At 36.6% G+C, this 27,935-nt stretch overlaps 1 protein-coding gene across 1 annotated transcript in view; it reads left to right on the top strand.

Moving 5' to 3' along the window:
• The window catches only part of TNS3 (tensin 3), a 162,936-nt gene that overhangs the window by 23,400 nt on the left and 111,601 nt on the right, over positions 1-27,935 (top strand). Inside the window, exons 3-10 of the mRNA XM_032238256.1 lie at positions 1,410-1,447; positions 4,964-5,016; positions 10,766-10,937; positions 12,182-12,232; positions 13,451-13,573; positions 15,878-15,942; positions 23,396-23,479; positions 26,855-26,967. Of these exons, the coding sequence (XP_032094147.1) occupies positions 10,788-10,937; positions 12,182-12,232; positions 13,451-13,573; positions 15,878-15,942; positions 23,396-23,479; positions 26,855-26,967 (586 nt within the window). The 5' untranslated portion in view covers positions 1,410-1,447; positions 4,964-5,016; positions 10,766-10,787. The remainder of the gene's footprint in view (positions 1-1,409; positions 1,448-4,963; positions 5,017-10,765; positions 10,938-12,181; positions 12,233-13,450; positions 13,574-15,877; positions 15,943-23,395; positions 23,480-26,854; positions 26,968-27,935) is intronic.

The following is a 27,935-nucleotide window of genomic DNA, read 5'->3' as shown; positions in this document are numbered from 1 at the left end:
CCAAATGCTCTTCAAGGGTAGCACTTCCATACTTCAGTTCCTGCCCACAATGGGTTCCAATAGATCTTTCCCCATTCCCACTGGGTCCTCCCAGGTCTTAGGCCTGATTCTCATCGCACCAGGCCAAAGACCTTTCTCCTCATTTATCTTTTGATCAGTACCCTCACAAACTTCATAGGGCCTCTTCTTAAGCACCACCACCCCCAACCAGCCCAGCAATGGAGAATTGCAAATCTTTAGTCAATAAATCTATAGGTTGGAATTTAGGTGTTGGGATAGCCCTCTTTAGGATCCTTGAGGAATAGCTGTCACCTGAATGTTGGAGGATTCTGTTGTCTCTTCTTTTGATTAAAATTATGTTCAGTCACAGTAGAATTAGCAGCAGATAATTATAATATAATGCACCCACTGTACAAACTCTTCTGCTACAATGCAGAATTATAATGCAGATTTTTTTGCTTAATTTTTGAAGTTTTGTAAAATTGGATAAAATAATATACATTTAAAGTCTTATATTTGCTAACACATTGTGGCATGTTGCTGAAACATTCATTTATGACTTTTAATTTCCGGTTAGTGTTCATAAAATACCGTGCAACCATCCTATTATTTTAATAATATGCCATCATTTTCAAATGTGAGGGCAATCAAAGCTTGGGAAAAGTCATGCATTAATATGTGATAGAGAGACCAAGTATAGAATTCTTAACTGTGATAACTAACTCAATCAGTGTATATAGCCCCCTTTATATTATGAAATTAGCCAATTAAGAAAGTCTTCTGTTGGAGAGAAATTTATATATGTATTATTTACATGTATTATTTGAATATGGTCTGCGAAAAATCTCCCAGTAACTCCAATTATGAATTAACATTTTTTTCCTTTAGTGCTCAGGAACATCATCTTCTAAATAAGAATTGCAATGAATATACTTTTAAACGGTTTGCTTAAATTCAGTTTCCTGAGTGTTGCAAAAGCAATTTCAGTTTTAGATCAAGTCACGTGATTACATCATTCATGGTCACTTGAGAGTCAGTAAGAATTTATGATTCATTATGATCTGCAGGTACTTCATTGGTTTTTACTACTTCCTTGGAAATAAATCACAATTTAATTACTCTGACTACTTTCTGATATATGTGAATGCCTAATTTTTCTGAAAGTTATTTAAGGTATTAACCGCATATAGAAAAATGTACATAGAGAAATTTTGAAAGGAACTATTTATATAATTATAAGAGAAAGGGAAAAATATGGATTCCATTGGTTTCTCCTAATTCAAAAAAATGGCTGAACATCTACAGTATTCAGTGAAAGAGAATTTTTGAAATTGAATGTACAAGAATAATCTGAGGATACTTTCTGTATGTGTAGTCTTGGAGTAATTCCATTTTTTCTTTTTTTTTAGTTTACAAATATTTCTGTTACAGGAAATGTGAACCAAAGGTAAGGTTTTGTTTTTCTACATTGTTAACAGTGTTAATTCAGATTCAGAAATGTACATCCCCAAAGGTTTTATGTTTCTTTTAGCATATCAATATTTTGAGACTTAACATGAAATCATATTACAAGTTATCTGGGACAATGAATGGAATTAAAGGTAGTAAATTAATACGTACATGCCAGAGGTGGGTTCCTATTGGTTTGCACTGGTTTGGGCGAACCTGTAGTGGAAATTGGGCCTGGGTCTCCGAACAGATAGGGATGGCAGGTTAGCCACGCCCCCAAACCAGTCCTGGGCGGCTTGCCTGCCTAAGCTGCCTTCCCAGTTCCCATGTGGTGCCTGCCCTGAGCTGCCTCCTCTGCCCCCCTCCCCAGAGCTTGCTCCACCCCACCATCCCATACCTTCCCTCGCCCATTCCAGGAGTCCCTCTGTGTCCCATTTTCATTTCAGGTGGCTTCAGGGAAGTCTGCTAGGCCCAAAATGGAGTGTGAGGGGCTGCAACGGAACTCCTGCACCCTGTTTTGGCTCCTAGGGTGCTTCAGGGAGGCTTGCTAGGTCCAAAATGGGGTATGGGGATGTTGATGCCCCCCAAGCTCCGTTTTGGCTCCCAGGGACTTCAGGGAGGCCTGCTAGGCCCAAAACAGGGCACAGGGAGGTGCCTAGCAAGCCACCCTGCAGCCCTCTGGGAGCAAAAATGGGCTACGGGGAGGCCTTCAAGAGTGAGAAAGAAAAAAAGAAATCCTCATTGTTTGGGGATCTCCAAGTGCACTGAGCTTGAGTTGATAGTTTATTGAAAGTACTGCTATCTATCTTTGCTCAGGCTAAGCTAATCAATAATGAGGTTCTAAAAATGCCAGATGATCAATGGGCATGTTCTCTGTTTCAAAACGTCAGGCTTTTCTTCATCCTATCAAAGACCTTTCTTCACAGGAAGGGAGAAAGGGTGGGAGGGAAGGGAGAAAGAAAGAAAAGGAAGAAAAAGAGAAAGAAAGAATGAGAGAAAGAAAAAATGAGAGAAAGAAAGAGAAATAAAAAAGAAGGGAGAATGAAAGAGGGAGGGAGGTAAGGGAGAAAGGAAGGAATGAAAGAAGGCAAAGGGAAGGAAATATGGATGGATGGATAGAGGGAGGGAGGGAGAGAAAAAGTTGTGTTTGTGTGTTTGTGTGTGTGTTTGAGAGGAGGGAGGTAGAGTGGGAGGAAGGAGGGGAAGGGAGAAGAAAAAGAAAAAGAATGAAGGAAACTTATAAACAAATGCTGCCGTTTTTACATCGGAACTGAGCATGCCTGGCTGTGGAATTCTGGGAGTTGAAGTCCACAAGTCTAAAAGAATTGCTGCCTCATCAGCCATAAACCTCACCATATGTCACTGTGTATGTATGTATGTATGTATGTATGTATGTATGTATGTATGTATGTATGTATCTATCTATCTATCTATCTATCTATCTATCTATCTATCTATCTATCTATCTATCTATCTATCTATCTATCTATCTATCTATCTCAGATGAAAACCCTGCTTTCTGCATATCAACTGTCAAGTATGTAACATAACAGTAACAATTGTTACAGAGAGCATAGACTTGTAAAAGAGAAAGCTTTGTTCACTTTCAAACAAGAGACACAATTCCAAAGCAGGAATTTTATTCCAGGTTCATGATTCATTTTTCTATACTACAAATTTGATGCTGTATATATCTGCAAAAATGGAAGAATTGTACAGATTTCCAGTCTTTACCAATTATCTCATGGTGTGCATGAATATATTTTGTTTATAACCCTGAGTCTTTTGACAGTACAGTTTTTATTTATAGCAGAATAACGCCATCTTGTGGTCTGCACAGAACCTTGGATTTTCTTTTAAGTTGAAGAGTTGAAGAAGTCTTCCATAATTTCCTGCATCGCTGATAGATTGCATATTATAAAATCTTCAGTTTGATGGCAGTGAAACATTTCTCATTCAGAAAAAGCTGAGCAATGTCACTTCCTCCATGTAAAGAAATACAAGTATATATAGTACATTTTTTGAGAAATGCATGAACTTTTCTTTTTGACATTATTATAGGAAAGATGTTTTAAAATACTGTTCGAGAAATGTACTTGTTCATATGAAACTTCATGTGAAACTGGAGACACTGAAACAATCTAACGTGTTATTTTATTGTGCCATCTATGAGATATTCATGTTTATATTCTGCCCCTTTTACATCAGTACTTGATCTGACAATACTTACATAACCTTTTTTTCAGGTTTGTAAATTTTACCTTTGTAAATTTTTTATTACTGAGATTTTAGAAAAATACAGTGCAGCAGCCATGAAAGTTGGACATTAATTAGTGTAAGATCTCCCGAAGTTGTAGCATACATTTTTAAACCAGCTATTACAATTGCTTGTACTGTATTATTCTATCTTCATTTAATGGTTGTTTTTAACTATTTTCAGTTATAGTTTCTGTCTGTGGCTTTTAACTATAATAAACATTCATTCATTCTTATTTTTTCTTATAATTCCCTAAAAGGAATATTCAGGTGAAAAATCTTGGTTTTCTATAGCTTCAAACTTTAGGGGAAATTGGCATCCCTCAACTTATTTTAATTTCCCTCCCTTGCAGAGCTAAGAAAGAATGAAAAATGAAAAACAAGGGACCAGGCTGACATGTGAACTTTCTGTAGAGCAAAAGTACATGCAGAAATATTGCAGATTTTACTTGCAATTAATAGAGTGATTCTGAAAGATGCTGAAATCAGTTTCTCCTGAGACTGGACATTGAAAGTTCCCTGCTATTTTTCTTTCTTTCTTTACTGATAGGGATAGAGATAGGGGTATATTAGGCACTATTATCATGTTGCCGATATATTTGAAATTGAGAAGACATTTTATTTTGATGAAGTCTAGGTAAATTTGCTTATCAAAAGAATAATATTATGCTATTATTTATTTAAAATAAATTACATATAGCTGTTATACTTGAAGGTGTTTTAAAGAATAAACTTACTTTTTCTGAGTTTGGTTGAAAATTAATTTTGCTTGGTGTATTTTTTATTAAGGCTGAAATACTTTTTGTGATTTAATTAAATAAACATTACAATGTGAGTATTTAATCAAATATAGTGACAAGAAGGATAGATTGCAATTTTACAAGCCAATAACATTATTTAAAGAGTATCATAATAAAAAGGCTATTTTCATGAAATAGTTTCCATTAGATCAATTATGATGGTTCTACAAACAGTTTGTTACTGAAATGGCTTTCAGTCCATTGAAGCTTCTACGAACAGTTTGTTACTGAAATGGCTTTCAGTCCATTGAAGCTGATCAATTCGGTTAGTCTGAAATAAGATTTCTGAACTATTTTAAAAAGCTACTAAATGCAGTTTCAATTGCTGTCAGACATTAACAATAAAATACTTGACTTGTTCAGAGCAATAGAAATTATATTTAAAAATTATGCAAAAAATTACATAGGATTTCTTGTGACAGAAAAATTGTTCATACTTTGCTTATTTTTATTTCCAGGGTTCCAGCAGGTTTTTAAGAAATTCATTTCTCTGTTGTGACAAAATATCTGAGTAAGTCTTTTCTGAATACTTTTCTCTTATTTATAATTCCAGAGAGAGAAAGTTAAAGTACATATTTGACAACACTTGAACATTTGTTAATGAACATTATATCTAAGCTAGTGTTCTATAATTCTAAAGCAAGAATTAAAATTTCCTATACTAAGTATAGGAATATCTGCTGTGATATGTCCTCTAAGAGCTGACAAAACTGTTTGGCAGCTATTGAACTCTGGATATAAGGGGCAGAGGATTAAATCTATTTAAAATAAATGTAATTCATGATCACTTCACATACAGATTGAATTAAAAAGCTAGTAAAACACATTTCCCTTGCTGATTCTGAACCATTCTGTGTCACCATAAAGTGTTTTCACGGTTGCCTTCTGATCAATGTAAGGTGATCTGGTAAATCTGCTCATGTGGATTGGGACACAAAGATCATCCAAAGCTGCTCAAAGTCCACTGTGTTGTTTTCTACACAGTCAGAAGCATTTCTGTAATCAGTAAAGCAACTATAAAGATCCTTTTGATATTCACATGTTTTTTTCCATAATCCATCTAATACCGGCAATGTGATTTCAAGTGCAACGTGCCTTTCTAAAGCCTGCTTGTACATCAAATAACTCTTGATGATAAAAGTCTGTAGTCTCTGTTTAATTATTTTTAATAGAATCTTGTTTCTATGAGAAATGAATGCAATTGTATGATAGTTGAAACAGTCTCTGGCATTGCCTTTCTTTAATAATGGGATAAAAACAGATCTTTGCCAGTCCTGAGGCCATTGACATGTTTTCCATATCTCTTGACATTGGGCAGTGATGATGTTAACTGACACTGGTTTTAGTACAGTGATGGCGAACCTTTTTTGTCTTGCGTGCCATAAGCGGGAAAGCGCAGGGGGGTTGTGTGCGGGCATGCCACACCCATAATGCAATGCGCAACACCCCCAGCATGCATGCATGTATGACAGGCGTTCCCCCCATTTTTGGGATTCTTTTTTCGCCCTTCCCAGGCTCCAGAGGCTTTATAGGAATCTGGGGAGGGTGAAAACAGTCCCTCTCACCCCAGAGGCCCTCCAGAGGCTTCAGGAGCTTCCCTGAAATCTCCGGAGCACAAAAAACAAGGCAAACTGGAAGTTCAGGAACGGATTTCCGGTTTGCTCATAGGCCCGGTTTAAGCCCTCCCGAGCCTTCAGGGGCCCAGCTCTATGAGCAAACCGGAAGTGACTTCGGTTTGCTTGTAGGGCCAGTTTTTTGCGCTCCAGAGGCTTCAGGGAAGCTCCTGAAGTCTCCAAAGGATGTCCTGGGGGGGGGTTGTTTTCACCCTCTCCAAGGCTCCTATAAAGCCTCTGGAGCCTGGGGAGGGCAAAAAATAGTTTAAAAAAAGGCTGAACTCAGTCGGCCAGCGGGCGCATGCACATTGGCCAGCTGACAGGGCAACGCCTCACGTGCCCTGACAAATGGCTCTACATGTCACCTGTGGCACACGTGCCATAGGTTCGCCATCCCGGTTTTAGTAATTACGCAGGTATTCCATCAAAACTTGGGATTTTCAGGTTTGACAATTTCCCCATGGCCCATTCTACAATTTCTTTCAAGATGTTTGGTTCTTTATTGATTGGGCTGTCATTATTGTCATCTTGATAATAAGTCAAATGGCTATAGAATCCTTCCTTATATTCTTTCTATATGTTCTTGATTTTCTGCTGGTCATTTAATACACTCCCAATGCAGTCCTTAAGAGTTCCTTACCATGCTGAAAAGCTGGATTGCATCATTTTCACCATGACAAACATGACCTTAGTATGTCCCGTCCTATTAGCTTCTTCCAGATGTTGACACTGCTCCTCCTACTGCCTATTTTTGTATTTTTCCTGGCTTCACATTGGAAAATTGTATTCAGCTTTAAACTTCATCCTTACTATCTTTGGCTTTGGCTACTTTCGCTGATCAGCTATTTTAATCAGATAGCCACTTGTTTGTTTTCTTTGTTTTTGGGCATGACACATACTTTCAAGCAATTTTCATGATGTTACCTTGGCTCTTTTATCACTGTTCATTTGGGTCTTTTACTTCTAAATTCTGTGGCTAAAACCTATTCTTAACTTCTATATACATAGGTGAGATGTTGTTTATATTGAATTGGGGGGGATATTACCTTTTTTTTCTTTGCACAATTTAGCCACTAATATCTGATGGTCTGAGCTATACTCAGCACCAGGAAATTGCATCTTAACAGATGCAACTGAATCTTTCTAGCATTGTTGGCATGAAATGAAATCTATCTGATTTTGATGTCCATTTGGTCCTGTCCATGTATATAAATGTTGCTTGTATTGTATAAACCAGTGGTTCCCAAACTTGGCAACTTTAAGACTTGTGGACTTCAACTCCCAGAATTCTCCAGCTAGCTCTTCTGGCTGGAGAACTCTGGGAGTTGAAGTCCACAAGTCTTAAAGTTGCCAAGTTTGGGAACCACTGGTATAAACTATCTGTTTGTTATGCTGAGATGATTTTCCTGGCAAAATTGCAGTAGGCGATCACCAGCTTTATTCCATTCACCTAGCCCAAACTTGCCTACTATTCTTGCAACTTTTCCTTGGCCTACCTTTGGATTGGAATTGCCGATAATATATAAAATATCATTTTTGGGTATTTGCTTAATAGCACATTTAAACTTGCTGTAAAAAATTCAAATTCATTTGTGTCTACAGTTGGGGTGTTGATTTGTAATATGGTGATGTTGAGGGCTTGTCTCAAATTGGATAGATATTTTGTCATCATTGTATGCTCCAAATGCCCAGTTAAGAATTGAGACAGGCATATTTCAAATTCAGGTAAGAGCCTGGAAGATGATGGTCATTCAGTGGCTTAAAATGCATTTCTTTCCAGAGGGACTGTCCTCAGTAGTGTTGACTGACAATTTCCTCTCCCACTGGAAACAGGCAATTGATCACAAGCTGGGCTCTTATGGGCTCTCACTGGTATTCTTAATGTCCCTAGGCTTTGATCAAGCAAAGCAAATAGTAATCAATAGAATGAAGGACATGGAGTTCCAAGAAGAAGTAAATAGGTTGCCTCTCCACAATAGGGACAGAATCAAACAGGGTGTGTGGGAATCGGCAACATATCTAAATGACTTGATCTTCCCAAAACAAAGAATAGCTTTCTTCAGAGCCAGATTTAACATTCTTCCTTCAGTACTCCTCCCGGACAGGTATAAGAGAACACCTATAGCAGAACATGTTTGTATATGTGGTAAAGGAGAAGTGGAAGATAATTCACATGTTCTATTACACTGCGAGCTATACAGAGCTTGTAGGTCTGCACATATTCTCCCCTTATTAGAGAGATTGCCAGGGAGGGCAGACAATTTTTATCTAGGCTTTCTCTTCTAAGTATGCAGTGACAAAGTTCTGTGCTGCTGCAATGTCCATAAAAAAAAATTGGCTACAGAAGTATAGTTGTCATCTGGTACCAATTATCTTGACATATCTCTAACAATCTTTGGACCATTGTATTTACTCCTATACTTAACAGAGTTGCACCCAGGTAAACCAGGGAGTGACCCGAACAATCTGAGAACATGTATATTATTTTCCATTTTACCTTTTAATTATATCTTAATGTAAGTATTTTTTAACATAGTGTAAAAACTAATGTGTATTGCTGGTCTTTGACCGTAATAAAGATTTATTTAGTGTATGCTCTGTGATTTTCAACACAATTATCCATCTGTTTGCTTATTCAGAATGCAACCCCATTTCTGATGATATAATTTCCAGAAAAATAAACCATAAAATTGCCTGATTTGAATTCACTACTGCTGTCCAGTATATCTCACTAATGCCAAGGATGCCTATGTTAGCTCTAATCATTTGTCTTTTTAGAATTTTGAGTTTCCCAAGGGACATGCCACTTATCATTCCATGTTCCAATTTGATACAAGCACAGGTGACCTCTTTCATCATGGCACCGTCAGTTGTTGGGTTACCAAAGTCTTTCTTCCAACAACATCATAAGAACCCTAACTACTAAAAGCTAGTCCTTCTCTTCTCCAGTATCTTGCAGGCTACTATCCAACCTGGAAGGTCTACAGTTGGTATCCACATCTGAATCATATTGAGCTATTGCCATAATATAATAATAATAAAGTAGAATATTTTTTATTGGCCTAGTGTGATTGGACATAGAAGGAATTTGTCTCTGGTGCATAAGCTCTCCAGGTACATACAAACAACAAAGTGCTAATAAGATACAAATTGTAGAAGATAATAAGAAAGCTGATAAGGATAATAGTAATACAGACCTGCTACATGGGCAAATTTCCTTAGACATAAGACATGGGAATTAGGTGTTCAACAGAATAATAGTATGAGGGTGAAAAACTGTCTTTGTCCTGATGGGAGGAGTTGCAATAGTTTTTGTCCAGGAGTGAGGGTGTCTGCAGATATTTTCTCAGCCCTCTTTATGACTCATGCAGTATATGGGTCCTTAATGGATGGCAGGCTGGTTGCAGTTGTTTTTTTTGGCAGTCCTATTATCCTTTGAAGTCTGTACTTGTCCTGCTTGGTTACTGTACAGTTCACCATTTCATTCCTTAACCCTCCTCATTTATCCAGACTTGGGACTGGCAAATGTTTGATGAATCAACCATTTGACTGGGTTAATTTTATTATTATGAATTATTACTGTTTAAAGATGATCAAAAATAGAGATGCAAGTTGTAAGATATAGAGTAACCCAAAATACATTATAAAAAGAAGCCTTCCATAACCCTCTCTCTCTCTTCCTTTCATCCCTGGAATAGTCAATACCCTAGAAGAAAGGCTCAAGATCCACATGGATATTGACAGATTTGAACACTAGGCCTTATCTAACAAAATAAAAATAAAGGTAGAGAAATTAAGGTTTTACAGTTAGATAAGAAAAACAGGACAATCAGTTAAATATGAGCCTGTGGTGTGCAGCAGCAAGCAAAAAAACCTGATGCATTATTAGAGGGATAGAGTCACTATCACTTTATAAAGCCTTAATAAGACCACACTTAGAATATTGCATTCAGTTTTGGTTGCCATATTATAAAAAAGACGTTGAGACCCTAGAAAGAGTTCAGAAAAGAACAACAAAAATGATTAGAGGATTAGAGGCTAAAACATGTGAAGAATGGTTGCAGGAATAGGGTATGTCTAGTCTAATGAAAGGAAAGACTAGAGGTGACATGATAGCAGTGTTCCAATATTTGAGGGGCTTCCATAAAGAAGAGGGAGGGTCAATCTATTCTCCAAAGCACCAGAAGACACAATGGATGGAAAATAACAAAGGAGAAATGCAACCTAGAACTAAAGAAAAATTAACAATTAACCAGTGGAATGGCTTGCTTACAGAAGTGGTGAGTGCTCCATCACTAGAGGCTTTTAAGAAGAGACTTGAGTACCACTTGTTTGAAGTGGTATAGGGTGTCCTGTTTCAACAGGGGTTGGACTAGAAGACATCCAAATGCCCTTCCAACTCTGTTATTCTGTTATTCCCCCACTACCAGTAAGAACTACTTAAATATTTATTAAAATGCTTTTGTTTAAAGTATTTGTGTCAACATTGTTTATTCATATTTAAGTCCTTTTTTCAGTTCTTTTAAAAATATTTTCTTTTTCTCCCTTAAAAGCCATATTCTAAGTGTCTTAGTTTACTTTCTATGCAATATTGTATGACCACTTGCAAATGTTTAAAGTGGCCTTGTTCTATCTTGTTCAACACAGAAGTACAGATTTTGACCTTATTATGGCGGAAAGTTATGAACTGGACCTGACTTATATTACTGAAAGAATCATTGCAGTATCGTTCCCAGGAAACTGCTCAGAGGAAATTTACCTAAACAACTTCCAAGATGTAATTGGCATGCTTAAATCCAGACATGGTGGCAACTACATGGTAAGAGGAGATGCAATCTCTATGATGTTGTTTGTCATCTAAACATTTGATTAAAAGATATATCTGTTGTTATCATAGTGGCAGCATTTATTTATAATAAGAAACCAAGAATAATTATACAGGTTATTTTTTATACACATTGTGAATGCAAAGCAGTTTATTAAGCTTGTTCTTTTGTTTGAATAGATAAAAAGGCATAATCTACTATACCTTCAGAATTTGTATTTATAATTTGTTGCTTCAAATGAGAGATTAGCTGCTGTTTTATAATCCCAGGTTTAGATCTCTAAATAAAGTAGATAAATAAAGTTTATATGTGTACAAAAGGATTTTAGTGAAAAAATGGACTATATGTAGTACTGAAAATAAGGTTTCTATATATGTATTAATAGTAAGTTTTCTGTGTATAAGAAAAATATATTAATGAGACATGAAATTGAACACCTCCAAATTCAAAAATACTTGGAAATAAATTTCATTGATATCAAACCTGAAACCTATTTTATTGAGCATCCAGTTTGTAATAGTCATTAGCTACGTGCTTATAGGAAGCCCAACTTTTCCCCAGCAAAAATAGCAGATGATCTAAGTTTTAGGAGTCATGACAATAACCATTAATAGAGATACCTACCTCCATAGCCCTTGATTACTTTGATTTGAGATAAGAAATACAAAGATAAGAATGGAAATTATTACATGGAACAAAAGTGATGCTTGTAGAATGAATAATACTTTATATCAGCCTTGAAATAAAATCATAATTAACTCAAATGAAAATGAAAGTATATTAAAATGTATTTGCTGCTTGCCCTGAAATTAGTGGCCTTAAAGAATGCTTATGTGGAGCATGGTTATGCCTACATTTTTTTGGTAAAAAGAAATCTTGACAGTCAACTCTGAATTATTCCTCTTTATTTTGTCAAAATCAGAAAAAAATAACTTTGAAATAATGCAAATATTCAAGTAATATTATTACTCTTCTGTTATGACACTGGTGTCAAACTCGATCATGTCATGGGATGTCACGTGACATATCACGGTGTTTTTTGCCTTTGCGGAGCCTAAGTGGGCTTGACCTGTGTGTGGTGTATCCGGCTCGCAGGCCGCGGTTTGATACCCCTGTGTTTTGACATTTTTAGGGCCTTTAAGGAACTATCACATCTGCATAACTTCAGTATCAAATATATTAAATGCAGTGTTTAAATTATTAATGTTCATGCTAAAAATATTTTCCTCTGCAACAGGTGCTGAACCTCTCTGAAAGAAGATATGACTTTGCTAAGCTTGACCCAAAGGTATTAACATGTTCTTGTATTAAAGTGCACAGTTTCTGTTTTATTTATTTATTTATTTTTACATTGTAGGCAAATTTTTCATGGATGTTTGGCTAGACTGTCTCCAACAAAATTGCCAAGGGGGACACTGTTAGCAAGTTTTCACAGACTGATTTTTAAGCAAAAATATCTGTTAAAATAATTTCCTCATAGCTGATTAGATAACTGGATTATTATCAGGGGTGGGTTCCTGCCAGTTCTAACCTCTTCTATAGATGAGGTTCCACAAATCTACAGTGTCGTTTAGAACCAGTTCCAGCTCCCTCCCCCCCGCCCGTCCACACATCATCAAGATGAAGAGCAAGAGGAGGAGTTGAAGTCCACAAGTCTTAAAACTATCAGGTTTGAACACCCCTGGTTTTTTTTTCTAAAGGTTAGGGGTGCAAGGATCTTGTAACTTGACAGCTTTAAGACTTGCGTGCTTCAAATGCCAGAGTTTCTGAGCCAACATTTTTGTTGCTAAGCAAGAGCGTTGTTAAATGAGTTTCACCACATTTTACAAGTTGGCCACGCCCACCCAGTCACATGGCTGGCAAGCCACTACCACCTGGTCACATGGTCGGCAAGCCACTCCCACAAAGCAGGCCACACCTACAGAAGATGTTCTAAAAAAAAATTGAAACCCACCACTGTTTATTATGTAAAGAAGTTATACGGTCCAACTACTGATTCCACAATGATTTTGAAGTATGTATATGAAATGAACCACACCATTTTTGCTGGGAATCTGAATTATCTCTCAGATTACATTTTTTTCTCAATATTCAAAAACTGTTCTTATTTGTATTAATACAAATTAATTAATTTGTATTTAATTAATTAATTAATTACCAAGATAGAGTTGCTGAATAGTTTAGAAAAATGTTGAATTGCTGAATAGTTTAGAAAAATGTTCCTGAAAATCTCATCTGGTAATCAGATGATTAGTGTATATAGCAAGGCTTCTATTTGTATTGTTTCTATGGTTTTCTTATGGAATTTTGAATAACTTTTAAAAAGTGATTCTAATGAATACTTGAAGCACAGCATTTATAAATTTTGTTTGTAGGGAACAAATAAGGTGCGAAAGAAAGTTATGAAATTAAAAATATGAAAAATGTATTTATTCTATTTATTAATTGTGTACATTGATTAAAAAGTTTGCCTTTATACATTTCTAACACTTTTTAATTATTCCAGATTATGGAAGTGGGATGGCCTGACCTCCATGCTCCATCCCTTAATAAGATATGCAATATCTGCAAGGCTATGGAATCCTGGTTGAACAGTCACTCTCAACACATTGTGGTGATCCATTGCCGAGTAAATTGCAGTTAGAAATCTTTTAGTTAACTTACTGAGTTATAATATAATAACTATGTCTCTTGTGAACTTTGATCCATATGTTATGGAATATAATTTCCAGATGCATTAATTGTCTGAAGAAATACATAGGTATACTTGTGGAAGCTTTTACCTTTTTTTAGTAGGCTGAGAAACTATAAAAACGTTATAGGGCAGGGTCAGGTATAAATAGTATTGTTGCAGGTGTGAGAAGCCCATAAACTGGAATATTTGCCACAAATACAAATCTATTCCTTTGACTATAATATCTTTTTCTCATTTTATATTTTTGACACACAAAATATCTTTCCTTCCTTCCTTCCTCCCTCCCTCCCTCCTTCAACTTTCGCTGCCTTTATATCAATCTGCCAATGTACATTCCTTCCTTCTGTCCTCCTCGGTATGTTTTATCCCACTCTAAGAATTCTCTCTCTAGATCACTTCCTCCTGTCCCCCCAAGCCCCTTCCATCTTATGATTCTATAAACCCTTCAATGCTCCCCATACCTTTCCCAAATTGTTTCTGTATTTTCTCCATCTGCCACACTTATTGAATAAAAGATTCCCCTTCTTCTTTTCACTCTTTCCCCCAGTAGTTTTTTTGGGTGGGTAACTAACTGAGGATAGGTATCATATATTTTATGATTTTTGCAGATACATACAAAATATCCCCATGTCTGAGGATTCCATATAAGAATGAAGCTGGCCCAATTATATCTCCTGGTGATCACTGTATCCTCAATCACAAAGTGATTCTAAGTGGCTTATACAATGAGATGAAAACATTAGTAAAAATAATAAAGCAAATTCACACACACACACACCATCAGGAAAAGTAACTAACACAACAGTAACTATCAGGGACCTGTATGATAAGTATGCTATACTTATCATACAGGCCCTATTGAAATAGCTAGGAACTTAAGGTTTTATAGAAGCCCCAATGAATGAGTATAATACATAAAAAGTGAATAGAATAGAATAGAATAGAATAGCATAACAGAGTTGGAAGGAACCTTGGAGGTCTTCTAGTACAACCCCTGCCTAGGCAGGAAACCCTACACCACTTCAGACAAATGGTTATCCAACATTTTCTTAAAAACTTCCAGTGTTGGAGCATTCACAACTTCTGGAGGCAAGTTGTTCCACTAATTAATTGTTCTGTCAGGAAATTTCTCCTTAGTTCTAAGTTGCTTCATTCCTTGTTTAGTTTCCACTAATCAATCAATCAATCAATCAATCAATCAATCAATCAATCAATAAATAAATAAATAAATAATGTAAATCAATACATAATTCTTATTTTTAAAACAAGTTGGAGAAGACACATTAGGAGCGGGGAATTCCAGAGCACAGGAGTGACAACTAAGAACTTCTCCCGTTTAGTAATTTTGGGGCTGTCATTCATCACAATTGCATATTAATAGCCATTATAATAATAGATCCCAAGATACAATGTATGAAGACATTAATTCCTTTAAGAGGGAGGGCTCTGCATATATAAGAATTCATGTGTAATTTTATTAATGAATTACATTGATATGTGATATGTAATACCAAGCACTATGAATTTAACTTGAAAGTTGGGAGTCAAAATAGTTTGGAAATGAGAGGTATTATGCAGTCTATTTTGTAACCTTTATTCAAAATACCAGAAGATTAAAGTCATGAACACTGGATTTTAGCTCTGCTGCTTCTATTGATTTTCAAAGAAAAAGACTAATATCATGCAAAATAGGTTTTATTAATAATCAGACAGTAGCTTTTAAATGTTATAATTTCCTTTATTCCCTATACAAATAGCAGCAATGCTATTTTACTGATTTATAATCAGCCATAAATTAGCTGTCATATTCTTCTCTGAGTAATTTTGAAACAAGTTAAGACTAGTAGAATTGCTGTTAGTAATTTGTACTGAATGCATGCAGTATGCTTAGTAAGATTTCACAACATTGTGAAAGTAGTCATTAAATGCAATCTTGGCTATAAATCATAAGTATCACAAGAAATGTTATGTGTTTATTATGTGCTGGGAAACATACATTTTTCAAAAGCTTTCAGAGCACACTCCAGGAAATTGCAGAGATGCCTAGACTTGTCTTAGAATAGCTAACAGAATATTGTTAACATTATATTTAGATTTTTTTCTGTAATTTATAGTTTTGTTATGATCCTAAAATGTCATATAAAATGAAAACAGTGCCTGCAGTTATTAAAAATAGAATAAAAATAAAATATATCCAGTTTAAGAACATAGAAAATATTTATGTTTTATGTTATACAGGGTGGAAAAGGAAGAATAGGGGTAGTGATCTCATCATACATGCACTTCACAAATGTATCTGCAAGGTAGGATAACAAAACATTTAATGATTATTTGGCTATTTCCTAACTGTTTTCTATCAGAATATTAAAAAACCCTAAAGATAATTAGTTGAAGGATTCTAGTTTTTACCTATCTCTAGGGTAACCATGAATAAAATCCAGAGCTGGTCTATGAGACAAATGAGACTTTCATATCGTCTTCCTGAATACCTTTCTTTCAATACCACTCTGAAAATATTATTTTTTTTATATATATATATATATATATATATATATATATATATATATATATATATATATATATATATATATATATATATATATATATATATATATATAAATGTGAGCAAAAAAAACATTGGGAGAAGGATATCCTCTGATTTCCTCTGATTTCCTGGCAGCTTCCCCATTGAGTTTCCTAACTGTTAGGGAGCATCAGAAATATTCTTTCCTTCTTCCCTTCACTCCTAGTCATTCTTTCATTTCCTCTCTCCCATTCCTGCTGGCTTCTCCATTTATGTTGCTTGTGGGAAGCTTGAAAAATGGTGAAGCCAGTCAATAGAAAGTTGCAAATCGAAGGCCAGCATGAAGATAAATGGCTGCTGCTAGGTGTGGGAGGGAAGGAATAGTTTATGGAAGTGTGTGGTTCAAAAATAGTACATAGGTGTGTGAGGAGCTGTGGAGGTTGGAAGGTATGCCGGGTATGCACCAAAGAAGTTGCATGGATTAGGGAGTGCATAGATAGAGAGTATAGGTCTGGGAAGGATCCTAGGTCTGTGTGAGGTGAGCTCTGCAGTTGAGTATGGTTTATGGGGAGGGAAGCAGCAAGAATAAAAAAAGGGAGGGGCAGCAAGAATCTATGGTGTGGGTTTGTGGTGCTGTACAGGTCAAATAGGGAACTTGGGAACAGCAAAGAATGTGAGAGCATGGATCAGGAAGGATGTTTGTGGAGTGCCATAAGGAGTTCAAGTAAAGCCTTCAAGGAGAAGTGCGGGTTGCATAGAGTGCACAAGAGGTGCTGCACAGATTATGCAGGAGGTGGCAAAGGATGGGTACATAGCAGTGTGCAAGAAGTGCTGGGTAAGTCAGAGAAGACTCATGGGAGGGAGTTGCAGGTCAAAACAAGTATGTGCGGGATCCTTCCTCACAGTCCCTTCTTTTTTTTTCTTATCCTGTCCTGTCTCTTCCCAGTAAGTTGCTGCTTCTGGATGGATAAAGGAATAAGGGATTGTAAAACTGAATGGCCATGACCAATTCACTGCAGCCAACTCGCCAAAGTCAACTGACTGTGGACAACTCAGCATAGGACAATTCAGCAAATACAAAAGTTAATTTAATTTAAATGGAATTGTGACTCGGGTCAGCCATTCTCAGATGCTATCTTAACAGCTCTGAGGTCCTTGGTTAGGACTTGAACTGTTATGTTTTTATCACTACCAGACTATGAATCAAATGGAAGATTAAATCTTATATAACAACAACAACAACAATATATGTAATACCATCAAACATTCAAACATTCACATCTCCCTATGTAGCCACGTGAGCGATTGTGGGTGCACCTCGGTACACCCACGTTACACCTATCCTCCGCGAGCTGCACTGGCTTCCCATTGGTCTCCAGACACACTTCAAGGTGCTAGTCGTTACTTTTAAAGCCCTACATGGTATCGGACCTGGTTACCTGAGAGACCGTCTCCTGCCAGTCACCTCCCAAAGACCTATTAGTTCCCACAGACTAGGCCTCCTCCGGATTCCATCTGCTGGCCAATGTCGGCTGGCGACTCCCCAGGGGAGGGCCTTCTCTGTGGCTGCTCCGGCCCCATGGAACAATCTCCCCATTGAGATCCGGACCCTTACTACCCTTCCGGCCTTCCGCAAAGCAACTAAGACCTGGCTGTTCCGGCAGGCCTGGGGCTGTTGAATTATCCAGCCCCATCCGATGTTATGACTGTTGCTGAATTTTTAATTGTTGTTTTTATTTTTGTACCCCCTTCCCTTATTATTGTTAGCTGCCCTGAGTCTCCCGGGAGTAAGGCGGCATACAAGCTAAATAAACCTAACCTAACCTAACCTATCCCAGATGCTTGGCAAGACTCAATAGGTGGACAAAAATGCCAAACCCAGGCTGAACATCTGGTTGACTACAATGATCAATAATAGTAATAATACCCAGTAAAGCATTACCTTGGTGTGGTTGTAGTGCTTGTTTGCTCTGAAGAAGGTGAGAGCTATGTCAGGTTCGACCATACTGGACTGTTCTCATCATAGAAGTCAGATGAAGATATCTCTCCCATAAAAAATATGACATCAAGAAAAAGATTAGCGTGAATACATCAAGAGAGTGAAGACGATTTTAAAGTCCAAACTCAATTGAGAAAGGCAATCAACATCTGGGCAAATCCAGTCATTAAATATACAGCTGGAATAGTGGACTGAATTCAAGCAAACTAAAAGCAATGGATAGGAAGACAAAAAAAATAATGACAGTGAATCATGCCCTTCATTCCTACAGCAACATTGACAGACTTTAACTACCAAGGCAAATAGGTAGACTTGGAATGTTGCAAATACATATAATGGTTGAAGAAGAAAAAAAGAACTTTTGAAGAATATTTGAAGGACAATGAAGAGATGCACTGAAGTTAGTATGCTAGAAGGCTTATTGACTACTAGAGAGACCAAACTGGCTTACAAGAAAGACCAAATGAAGAAGAAAATAGAGGCATGCGAAGAGAAAGCACTACATGGCCAGTACATTAAAAAAACTAGCAGGAAAGGCAGATAATAACAAGACCTGTCAGTGACTAGGAGCAGGAACGTTGAAGACGGAAGGACTAAATCTGGCTGCATAAGACCAAGCCTTAAGGCAAATGCATACAAAGCCAGAATTGAAAAGACAGCAACAGACAGTATGTGCTGCTTATGCAAAGAAGCCGAAGAAACAGTGGACCACCTGGTAAATTGCTGCAAGATTGCACAGACTGACTACAAGCAACGGCATGATAAAGTAGCAACAATGGTGCATTGGAAGATCTGGAAAAAAAAACCCCCATTTGCCTGCAAGCAAGACCTGGTGGGACCATAAAATAGAACCAGTAAGAATAGAAGTATAGAACAAAATGAAGAAGTTAAATTGTTCTGGACTTTAGAATCCAAACAGACAGGCATCTGATACATAACACCACAGACTTAACAATTGTTAATAAGAAAGACAAAAGTCTGGATAGCAGATGTGGCAGTGCCTGCAGAATATGAGAGAAAGAATTGGAAAAGATAACAAAATACAAAATCCTACAAATAGAAATAGAACAACTGTGGCAAAGCAAGCAAGGATAGTACCTAACTTAGGTGTCTTGGGTGTGATCCCAAAACAACTGGATCTACTTGAATAGCATTGGCATTGACAAATTTGCCAACAATCAATTGCAAAAGGTGGATTTACTCTGAACAGCTTTATCCTGCAATCATATCTGTAACACCATCAAACATCCAGAACTGCTGTCCCAGGTCCTTGGTAAGGATTCGATAAGTGGACAAAAATTCTGAACCCAGTCTGAACATCTGGCTGACTGTATGATGATAAATAATAATACTATAAAGAAAGTTAATCCAGAAATACAAGAGTTACATTAATTTTAAAGAAACTGAATAATAAAAGTAGCTGAATGAAACAATTAATACAGCATTGAGTTGTCCCATAGCAAGTTATCCTGTGACAAGTTGGCTACAATAAGTTGTTTGTGGGAAGTTGGCTGTAGTTAGTTATAAGATTGGTTGGGAATTTGTCATAGAATTTTGCAAATGAAGATCATGTGACCACAGCAGCAGTATAACAATGCAGCAGCAGATAGTAATGAAGCAGCCAGAACTTCCCCAAATTTAATTACCTCAAAAGTCCTGGGTCCCAGATTTTGGACACATTCTGAAAGATTTGCCCAATTGAGGTACCTTGCTTCAAAAATTGTTGCCCTATTATATACCATTTTGCCCAGCTAAAGGTCATGACAGTGAGAGAATTCATTTTATAGGTTAGGATAAGTTTCACAATTATGGAAGGCAAAGATACAGAACACTAATCAAATTTGGTTTAGCCAGTGCCTTGCATTCATATCTCTTACTGTTCAAAGGGGGAATTGCTAAGCTGATTCCCAATTAAACAGTTGTTGGCAACAACTCTGTCATCTGAACACAGAAATTATAATTCAGTTGTTAAATAAATATGATTTATTTAATAAATATGATTCTTCGATTTTCAAAAATTCCAGCTAATGAAACCAGGAAGGATTTATATCAAATACATTCTGTATTTGCAAGACTAATACATACATATTAAATATATATTAAATAACATGGGCATAGGTCTATGTTTGGTGTGTCCCAGGAGACGTGCCTGATAATGTGATTAGGCTTGGGACACATGGAATCTGAAATCTATTTAGATGGGAGCATTATTGAAGGGCCATTTAATTTTTTTCTAATGATGGGCTGTATTTCTATTTTTTAGGATTTTTTAAAAAATATTTTTTATTTTGTTCAAAAAGCTAAAATACAAATTCCAGAAAAATCCAGACAAAATTTACAAACAAAAAAGTAAACACAAATAGAAAAAATAGTTTTTTAAAATGTGTATAAAAAACAACAAAAGACAAAAACACATATGCATATATTATCCCCCCCCCTCGGGTTCATTACTGATGAATATATATTCCAATGTTAGGTTTTTTTCCCTTGCAAAACAGGACCACAGTTTTATACTTTTTCATCTATTCTCAACCAACTTTGCCTGTCCTCCATCTGCTAAAGTAGTTAGCAGGTAACTCAACAGCAAACTTCAAATAATGGGGTTTTCCCATAGCAAGTTATTGTATTTAACTCGCTGCCACTACAACTGGTTAGTCTGATCTGGGCTGAACCAGGAGCAACCCAGCTCTGATCTAATTTTAAGTCTGACTTGGCTGCAGTGGTTTGCATTAAGTTGATTTGAAACCCTGATAATTTTATCAAGCTTTTTACCAAAGTTTAAAATTTGAACTTGTAGATTAAAAAGCATTTTTGAAGGCTTCCCACAAGGCTTCTTCAAGTTGGTGCATTTTCTGCATTTTTGATACACTCCAAAGCAGAGGTGGGTTGCTACCAGTTTGCATCAGTTCGGGCAAACCAGTGGTGGAAATTGTGACTGGGTCGCCGAACTGGTAGAGACGGCAGGCTCACCACACCCCCGAACTGGTTCCCTAATCCCTGTGGCATATTTTTTTGACATTTTTAATGTTCTTTGCATGGACAGACCTATTTACAGGCAACTATGTGCGTGCATGTGCAGAAGTGTTGCACGTGCACCGAGCTGGCAGTAACGCTGGTAGAAACCAACCTTTGCTCCAAAATCTCCTGTTCAGAGCTGAACTTACAAAACTAAAAAATAATAATTCCCTCTCCAAAAAGAGAGAAATTAAAGATATTGTAACAAAATGGCTACAGAGAACATTGAAATAAAATTTCTCACAATGAAGGAATAGAAAAAAAAGAAAAAGAAAAAAATATCATTTTTTTAAAAAAAAAAATCCAGATGAAAGGTTTTTAGAGTTAAACCATGTAGTGAAAATCCAATATAGGGTGGATCCATACTGAAAGTGAAAGTAGATCATAGCTGGGGGGAAAAACGGTGAAGAAACAAAAGAAAGTTGAAAGTTAAAATTCAGCAAGGGGTTAAAATAAATCAGCCTTCAACCAGTCAACTAAGTTTTAAAAATAAGAATCAAATTAAAACAAATAGCTTTAAAACATGCAATTAAAAGCCAAGCATACTTAAAGAAACCAAATAACTGAGAGGAAAAATGAACATCAGACTCTCCAACCCCTCCTATCAGGAATTGCATCCTTCAGGATTCCACTTCCCAAGATTGTCCCTGGTCATCTAAAAGTCATCTTGGGTCATTCCTAGCTGCTCCCATTTGATTTAGGAAGTCAGCTGCCAAAGAACTGCCTTGGCAGCAAAATCAACTGTTTGTTGATAAGAGAAGCAAATCCCTCTGTCACTCAGAACTCCAACTTGAAGGATGAACAGGCCCATCTTGGAAAAAGATCAGTCTGGTTTTTTAGACAATTTATTATTATGGTCTTTTATATTTATGTTTACTTTTTATACTTTTGCTTTTTATCTATTTTGATCTATTGTGCACTGTCCTTAATAGAATAGTTGGATAGATGGTTAGATAGCTATATAACTAGGTAGCTAGATCAATTGATTGATCGATAGATAGATGATGGACGGACGGATGAACGGACAGATAAATTTTATTTGCTGGTGGTGTTTTATTCCACTGTTGATCAAAATATATTTTATTTAATTATTTTTACTAAATGGGATACAGACAATCCTGAATTTTCTGGTCATGTTAATGGAGCTCTGACATCAATGAAAATGTGCCTGTTACAGTCATATTTAGACTTTTAGGAGACTTAATTTCATTCTCTTTTAGTGATTTTGACACTGGTTTTGTTTTTTTTTTATTTGCAAATATTACAAGTGAAAATAGGTTTATGCCTTATGCTTAGAATGCTACACCTAGAATGGCATAAATTATGTAGGATGTTAGAAATGATTTGAATGATAAGACCAGATGCAGAGTATAAGGCAATGAATATATTTAAAGCTTGCTTATGAAGATGTCTAATTGGATCCATGCTCACCTAGTTTTAGTGGTAGCAACTGCAATTAATTCACTGACTTATAATTTTTGTTTTCCCACCAGAATCTCTCAGAAATTGTTTTTCTTGTTTTGTTGTTGTTTTGGGTAACATATACAGTGACAAGAATTAAAGCTGAAATTGTTAATGATTCAGGGTTTGGAGAGGAAAATGCTTAAATATTTTTCTTTCACTCTTCCATTCCTCTTTATTTAAAATATAAGAGAGATTTATTTAGAGTTAGTATTTGGCAAACCAATGAAGACTGGGCAGTATTTCTTTACTATTTTTAATGTTGTTGAACAAAGGTCAAGTGGAGATTGTTTTTCAAAGTATAATGTTCTTGGATTCAGATCTCATTGGAATCAAAGAAATTTCAGGTATAAATGCTGTAATTGGAGTAAAATCAATAATTTTAAATACTTTTCAAACATCATATGGATGTTTGAATATGGATATCTTTAGTTTTAAAGATATTATTTTGAGAACAATAATTATATACCAGATTGTAGAAAACTACAAATTGCTTCCATATAAAAACTAATTTATTCAGAAGGAATGGGAAAAGAAGCATTAATGTTTTAATTAGCATATACATTAGTTCTTCTTTCAGCTGAGAATTTTCTCAGAACTACTATAATTAGTTTTCATTATATCTGAGGGTAAATGCATTTGCCAAATAGAACACAACATACTGCAATGCTTTGGCATGATTTACTTTATAGCGACCTTTATTTCCAAGATTGCTCCCCTGAAGGATTTACATTTTTTTCTCTTTCTTTCACAATAGTGCAGATCAAGCCCTGGACAGATTTGCAATGAAGAAATTCTTCGATGATAATGTTTCTGCTTTAATGCAACCATCCCAGAAAAGGTATTTCAGTTTCTCTTTTAGAAACATCTTTTCTCTCAGAAACATCTTCCTGTTTCAGTAAATACCATTCTTAGCTCCCCCTGTCCATAGGGGGACCTTTCTTAAATTTACCCCTTCTTTCAGCCCTTTTCTCTTCTTGTGAAGTGTATATATCTTGTTTCAGGTGTCAGTCATGTTTCAAATAGGATATTACAGCAACTAATCCAAAATTAGGGAGGTTGTAAGAGAAATAAAAACTTTTTATGCTTGCTAATTTAAAAAAAAAAGGAAGGAAAGGAGGTGAGAAGGAATCAGTGATGGATGATTCTGTCCACAACTCACAATAATTTTTGCATTTTGGCTATCCCAGTTGTAGCCTTTTGAACCTATGATGACCTATGTATTGATCAGGTATTGATGAGCAGAGCAGGAGGCTTATAAGAATCAGAGAAAGATATAGTGTCCAAATAAACTGAAAAAGTGATTCCAAATGGTAAAAATGATAATAAAAAACATTTTAAGATATCTATGATGTATCAGTATGATCTGCCTGGATCATTACCACTACTGTAAGTAACAGCTCCTGAAAGTGCATCAACATATAGCTTTGGAGACGAGAATGTCAGCCCCTCCTGCTATTCTTGTACCAAGAGTGAAAATGTTTCACTTTTCTCTAGAGTCCTATAGAGCATGTCCTATATGATCAGGTGGTTGAGCTAGCTTGTATAATGTTATGTTTTGTGTTGTTTGATCAAAAGTTCCCTAGAGGAATTTCAGATTTCAGAAATAGCGGAAAAATTGAGTGTTGTTGCATTCTAGTGGATAGGTCCTAATAATATTCATGAATAGAGAAAAGAGACATAGACCTAAAATTAAAGATGGCGGAGGGGAAGCACAAATATCGCACAGCAACCACTTACTTTCTGAAATCAAGCTTCAGTACCATTAATAAATAAGTGAGGAATACTCCTCAATGAAGTTGGGTCCTTATGTCTAGTTCTTGTGGGTTGGATGGTTCTAGGACAACTTGCCGCAGCCATCTCATTATAACCAACTTGCTGTGGGAATCTTGTCGTGGCAACCTGGCATGGCCATGTTACCATGGTGGTCTTGCTGTGGCCATCTCACCACAAGATAACTTGCTGCAGGACAATCCATGCAGGACAGGGGTGGGATACGACTGGTACGCTCTGGTATGGGCATACTGGTGCCTGCTGGGAGCACCAGGTACCATTCTGGTATGGTGCTCCAGAGGGCCCACCCGCCTACCCTCCCTCCTTACCTGTATTTGAGCTGATGGGGGCTTCCGGGCACGGAGCATAAGGTACCTGCGCGATGCTCTGCTGAGCAGCTGGAGCGTTGCAGGCGTTAAATATGCCTGCATGCACTGCGCACGTGCTGCACACGTGCATGTGGTGGGCCTCTGCCCCCATTGCACCATACTGGTTGCACCGGGATCCAGAGCCCAACATTGATGCAGGATAATGTAATACAATAAATGTTATCTGCCATGTTATCTGTTTCTTGTACTTTATCTTCATTTTTTCCAATGGAAATAATGTAGAAGAAACAGTGGTGGATAACAATTACTGCACTGAGCTATCCCTCATAGAATTGTCCTGTGGTCTAATGACTGTGATAAGACGGCCATGGCAAGATAGCTGTGGTGAAGTAACTGCAGTGAGTTATCCCATTCTTGGGTTGGGTAGTTTCTGCACAAAATAATTAACATAGATACATATTTTAATTTATTTTGCATAACTTTCTTTTTCAGTCAATATATTTCTGTAAAATAGTCATTCCAAGATTTATACTTGGGGTATTGGGATAATATTTATTTTGAGATGCTGTTCATGCTAACAATATTAGACCTAATATAAAAATCCCAATTTGTTCATGCTAACAATATTAGACCTAATATAAAAATCCCAATTTGTTTATTGTATTTTTTCTTCAAAAAAAATAAAGATGAATTCATGTGACATACAAGCATTGATTATAAATTTCATCTGATCATGCCAGGTGATTCTTTTCTGTTATCCTCTATCTAAATGTGAAGCAAGAAATATAGACCACACAGAAACTGTTATGGTGGATTTTAAGAGAAAGGTGCCTTGGAACAGGTGGAAATTGGTAGTACAGATTCAGATAAATTGACATTTGAGACCAGAATGGAAGAGAAATGTAATTGGATAATTATTATTTGTAGTTTAATATCATATTGCTTGATAGGAAAAGTAGAGGGGGATGGTGAAATACTGTAGTTGATAGTATTATTTGGTAGCCATAGTTACTATCCCTTTTTCATAAGGCATTCAATAAGAATTTGTTTAAAGAGTGGAAGCCTTAGTAGTGATTGAAAAAACAATGTTGGAAAAAAAACCAGATCTGGCAATGCATCTGTTTGTCTTTCACTACATAAAAACTTTCCCAGGGAGCCACTATTTTTTCCCTGGAGACCTACACTGCTACTATTGACATGAAAAAAGAAACATACATCCCCTTGAAACCTTACACTGTAATAAATATTTATCCTGAAAAGCTTTTCTCACTCAGATCTGTTTCTACAAATAAATGCATTATTTGAAAAGTTTGGTGTGCTTGTAAACATTATCCAGAAAAGCATAGATGAGTAACAGCGTGGGAGCAAAAGGAATAATGTTTTTTTCAATATGGACTCTGAGATTTACAGCATTCTGATTTTTAATATAGTTTTTCTTTTAACAAATACTATTCACAAGAACTGAAACCTTTGACTAGTCAATAGAAGAGAATTTTTGTAGTTCAATGTTGAACTGGGATTTTTTTTGTAGACGTTTCATTACCAATCTAGGTAACATCATCAGCGCAAGAATGGAATGGGGTTTGCTCTTATTTTCATATAGTAGTAGTAGTGCCCTGCCAGTGTTGGTGGCAATGTTTTTGGTGGTTCTTTGATTAGGCTGTTATTTACTGTTTGCTTGTTTATCTGCACTGATAATAGTTTAATTGTTTTCTTCTTTTCTTCATTGTTTAATTTTTGATTGTTGGTCTAGTCTTAATCTTTGTGTTAATCTCCGCTCATATGGGTGTTAATTGCTGATGAGGAAGTGTTTTACATCTTTTTGTTTCCTTTGGGGTTCTTTTGAGTGGTAAGTGCTGTTTTTCTCTATGTGCCTGTTGATTACCAAATTATCTGAATGCCAGATCTCCAAGAATTCTCTTACATGTTTTGAACTTGGCTTGATCCAGAAGCATATAGTTCCCCAGTTGAAAATATGATTAAGTCTGTCTATATTTTATGAAATTAAGGAGTTTTCATCATGCTCTTCTGACTACTAATTGGTGCTCAATGTTTCTTCTGCATGCTATTATATATTTCCCCTACTCATTCAACATAACTCTTGTCCTTTTTAGATATGTACAGTTTTTGAGTGATCTTCTCTCTGGATTGGTAAAAATGAATACAAACCCTCTATTCTTGCATTATGTTATTCTGCATGGAATCCCAAACTTTGGTATTAGTGGAGGTAAGGCTTTCTTTAAAAAATTACTTATTTTGACATCAGTCTTCTTCATTTCTCATCATTATCTGTTACCAAAGGCAAAATCTCCCTGTGTCTCTTTGCTTATCTTGCTGTGTGAAATCACTGTTAACTGTTATGTAGGTTGTATAACTTGGCTGCAATTATTGCATCCTCACAATTTTTAATGCATCTAATGAGGAGAATAAATATTCCCTAATGAAAAGGAATTTTAAAGGTTGGCTTTCTAAAATAGCTGGGAAACCTCCAGAATATTGTTATCAGGGGATTGATTCTATGTAATTATATCCTGTTTTGTTTGTTTTATTTATTTATAGGCCGCCCTTTTCCCTGAGGGGACTCAGGGCGGCTTACAATCAAAAAGGAAGGGGAGTGTAGGACAATACGAAAAAAGAAATGTGCACAAAGTAAATTAGACAATAAAACTCAACATTCACTCAGCATTCGGGAGGGGCGAAATAAGATTATCCCCAGGCCTGACGGGTTAGCCAGTTCTTGAGGGCTGTGCGGAAGGCCTGGACGGTGGTGAGGGTACGAATCTCTACGGGGAGATTGTTCCATAGTGTCGGAGCCGCAACAGAGAAGGCTCTCCTCCGAGTAGTCGCCAGTCGGCACTGACTGGCAGATGGAATATGGAGGAGGCCAGCTCTATGCGATCTGATGGGACGCAGGGAGGTAATTGGCAGAAGACGGTCTCTCAAATAGCCAGATCCACTACCATGGAGCGCTTTATAGGTGGTGAGTAGGACCTTGAAGTGCACCCGGAGACCAACAGGTAGCCAGTGCAGCTCACGGAGGATCGGTGTTATGTGGGCGAACCGTGGTGCGCCCACGATCACTCGCGCGGCCGCATTCTGGACTAGCTGAAGTCTTCGGATGCTCTTCAAGGGCAGCCCCATGTAGAGCACATTACAGTATTCCAGCCTAGAGATCACAAGGGCTCGAGTGACTGT

This window comes from Thamnophis elegans, chromosome Z (genome assembly GCF_009769535.1).
Source record: "Thamnophis elegans isolate rThaEle1 chromosome Z, rThaEle1.pri, whole genome shotgun sequence".
NCBI lineage: Eukaryota > Metazoa > Chordata > Lepidosauria > Squamata > Colubridae > Thamnophis > Thamnophis elegans.
This window is presented reverse-complemented; position numbering and strand designations above follow the sequence as displayed.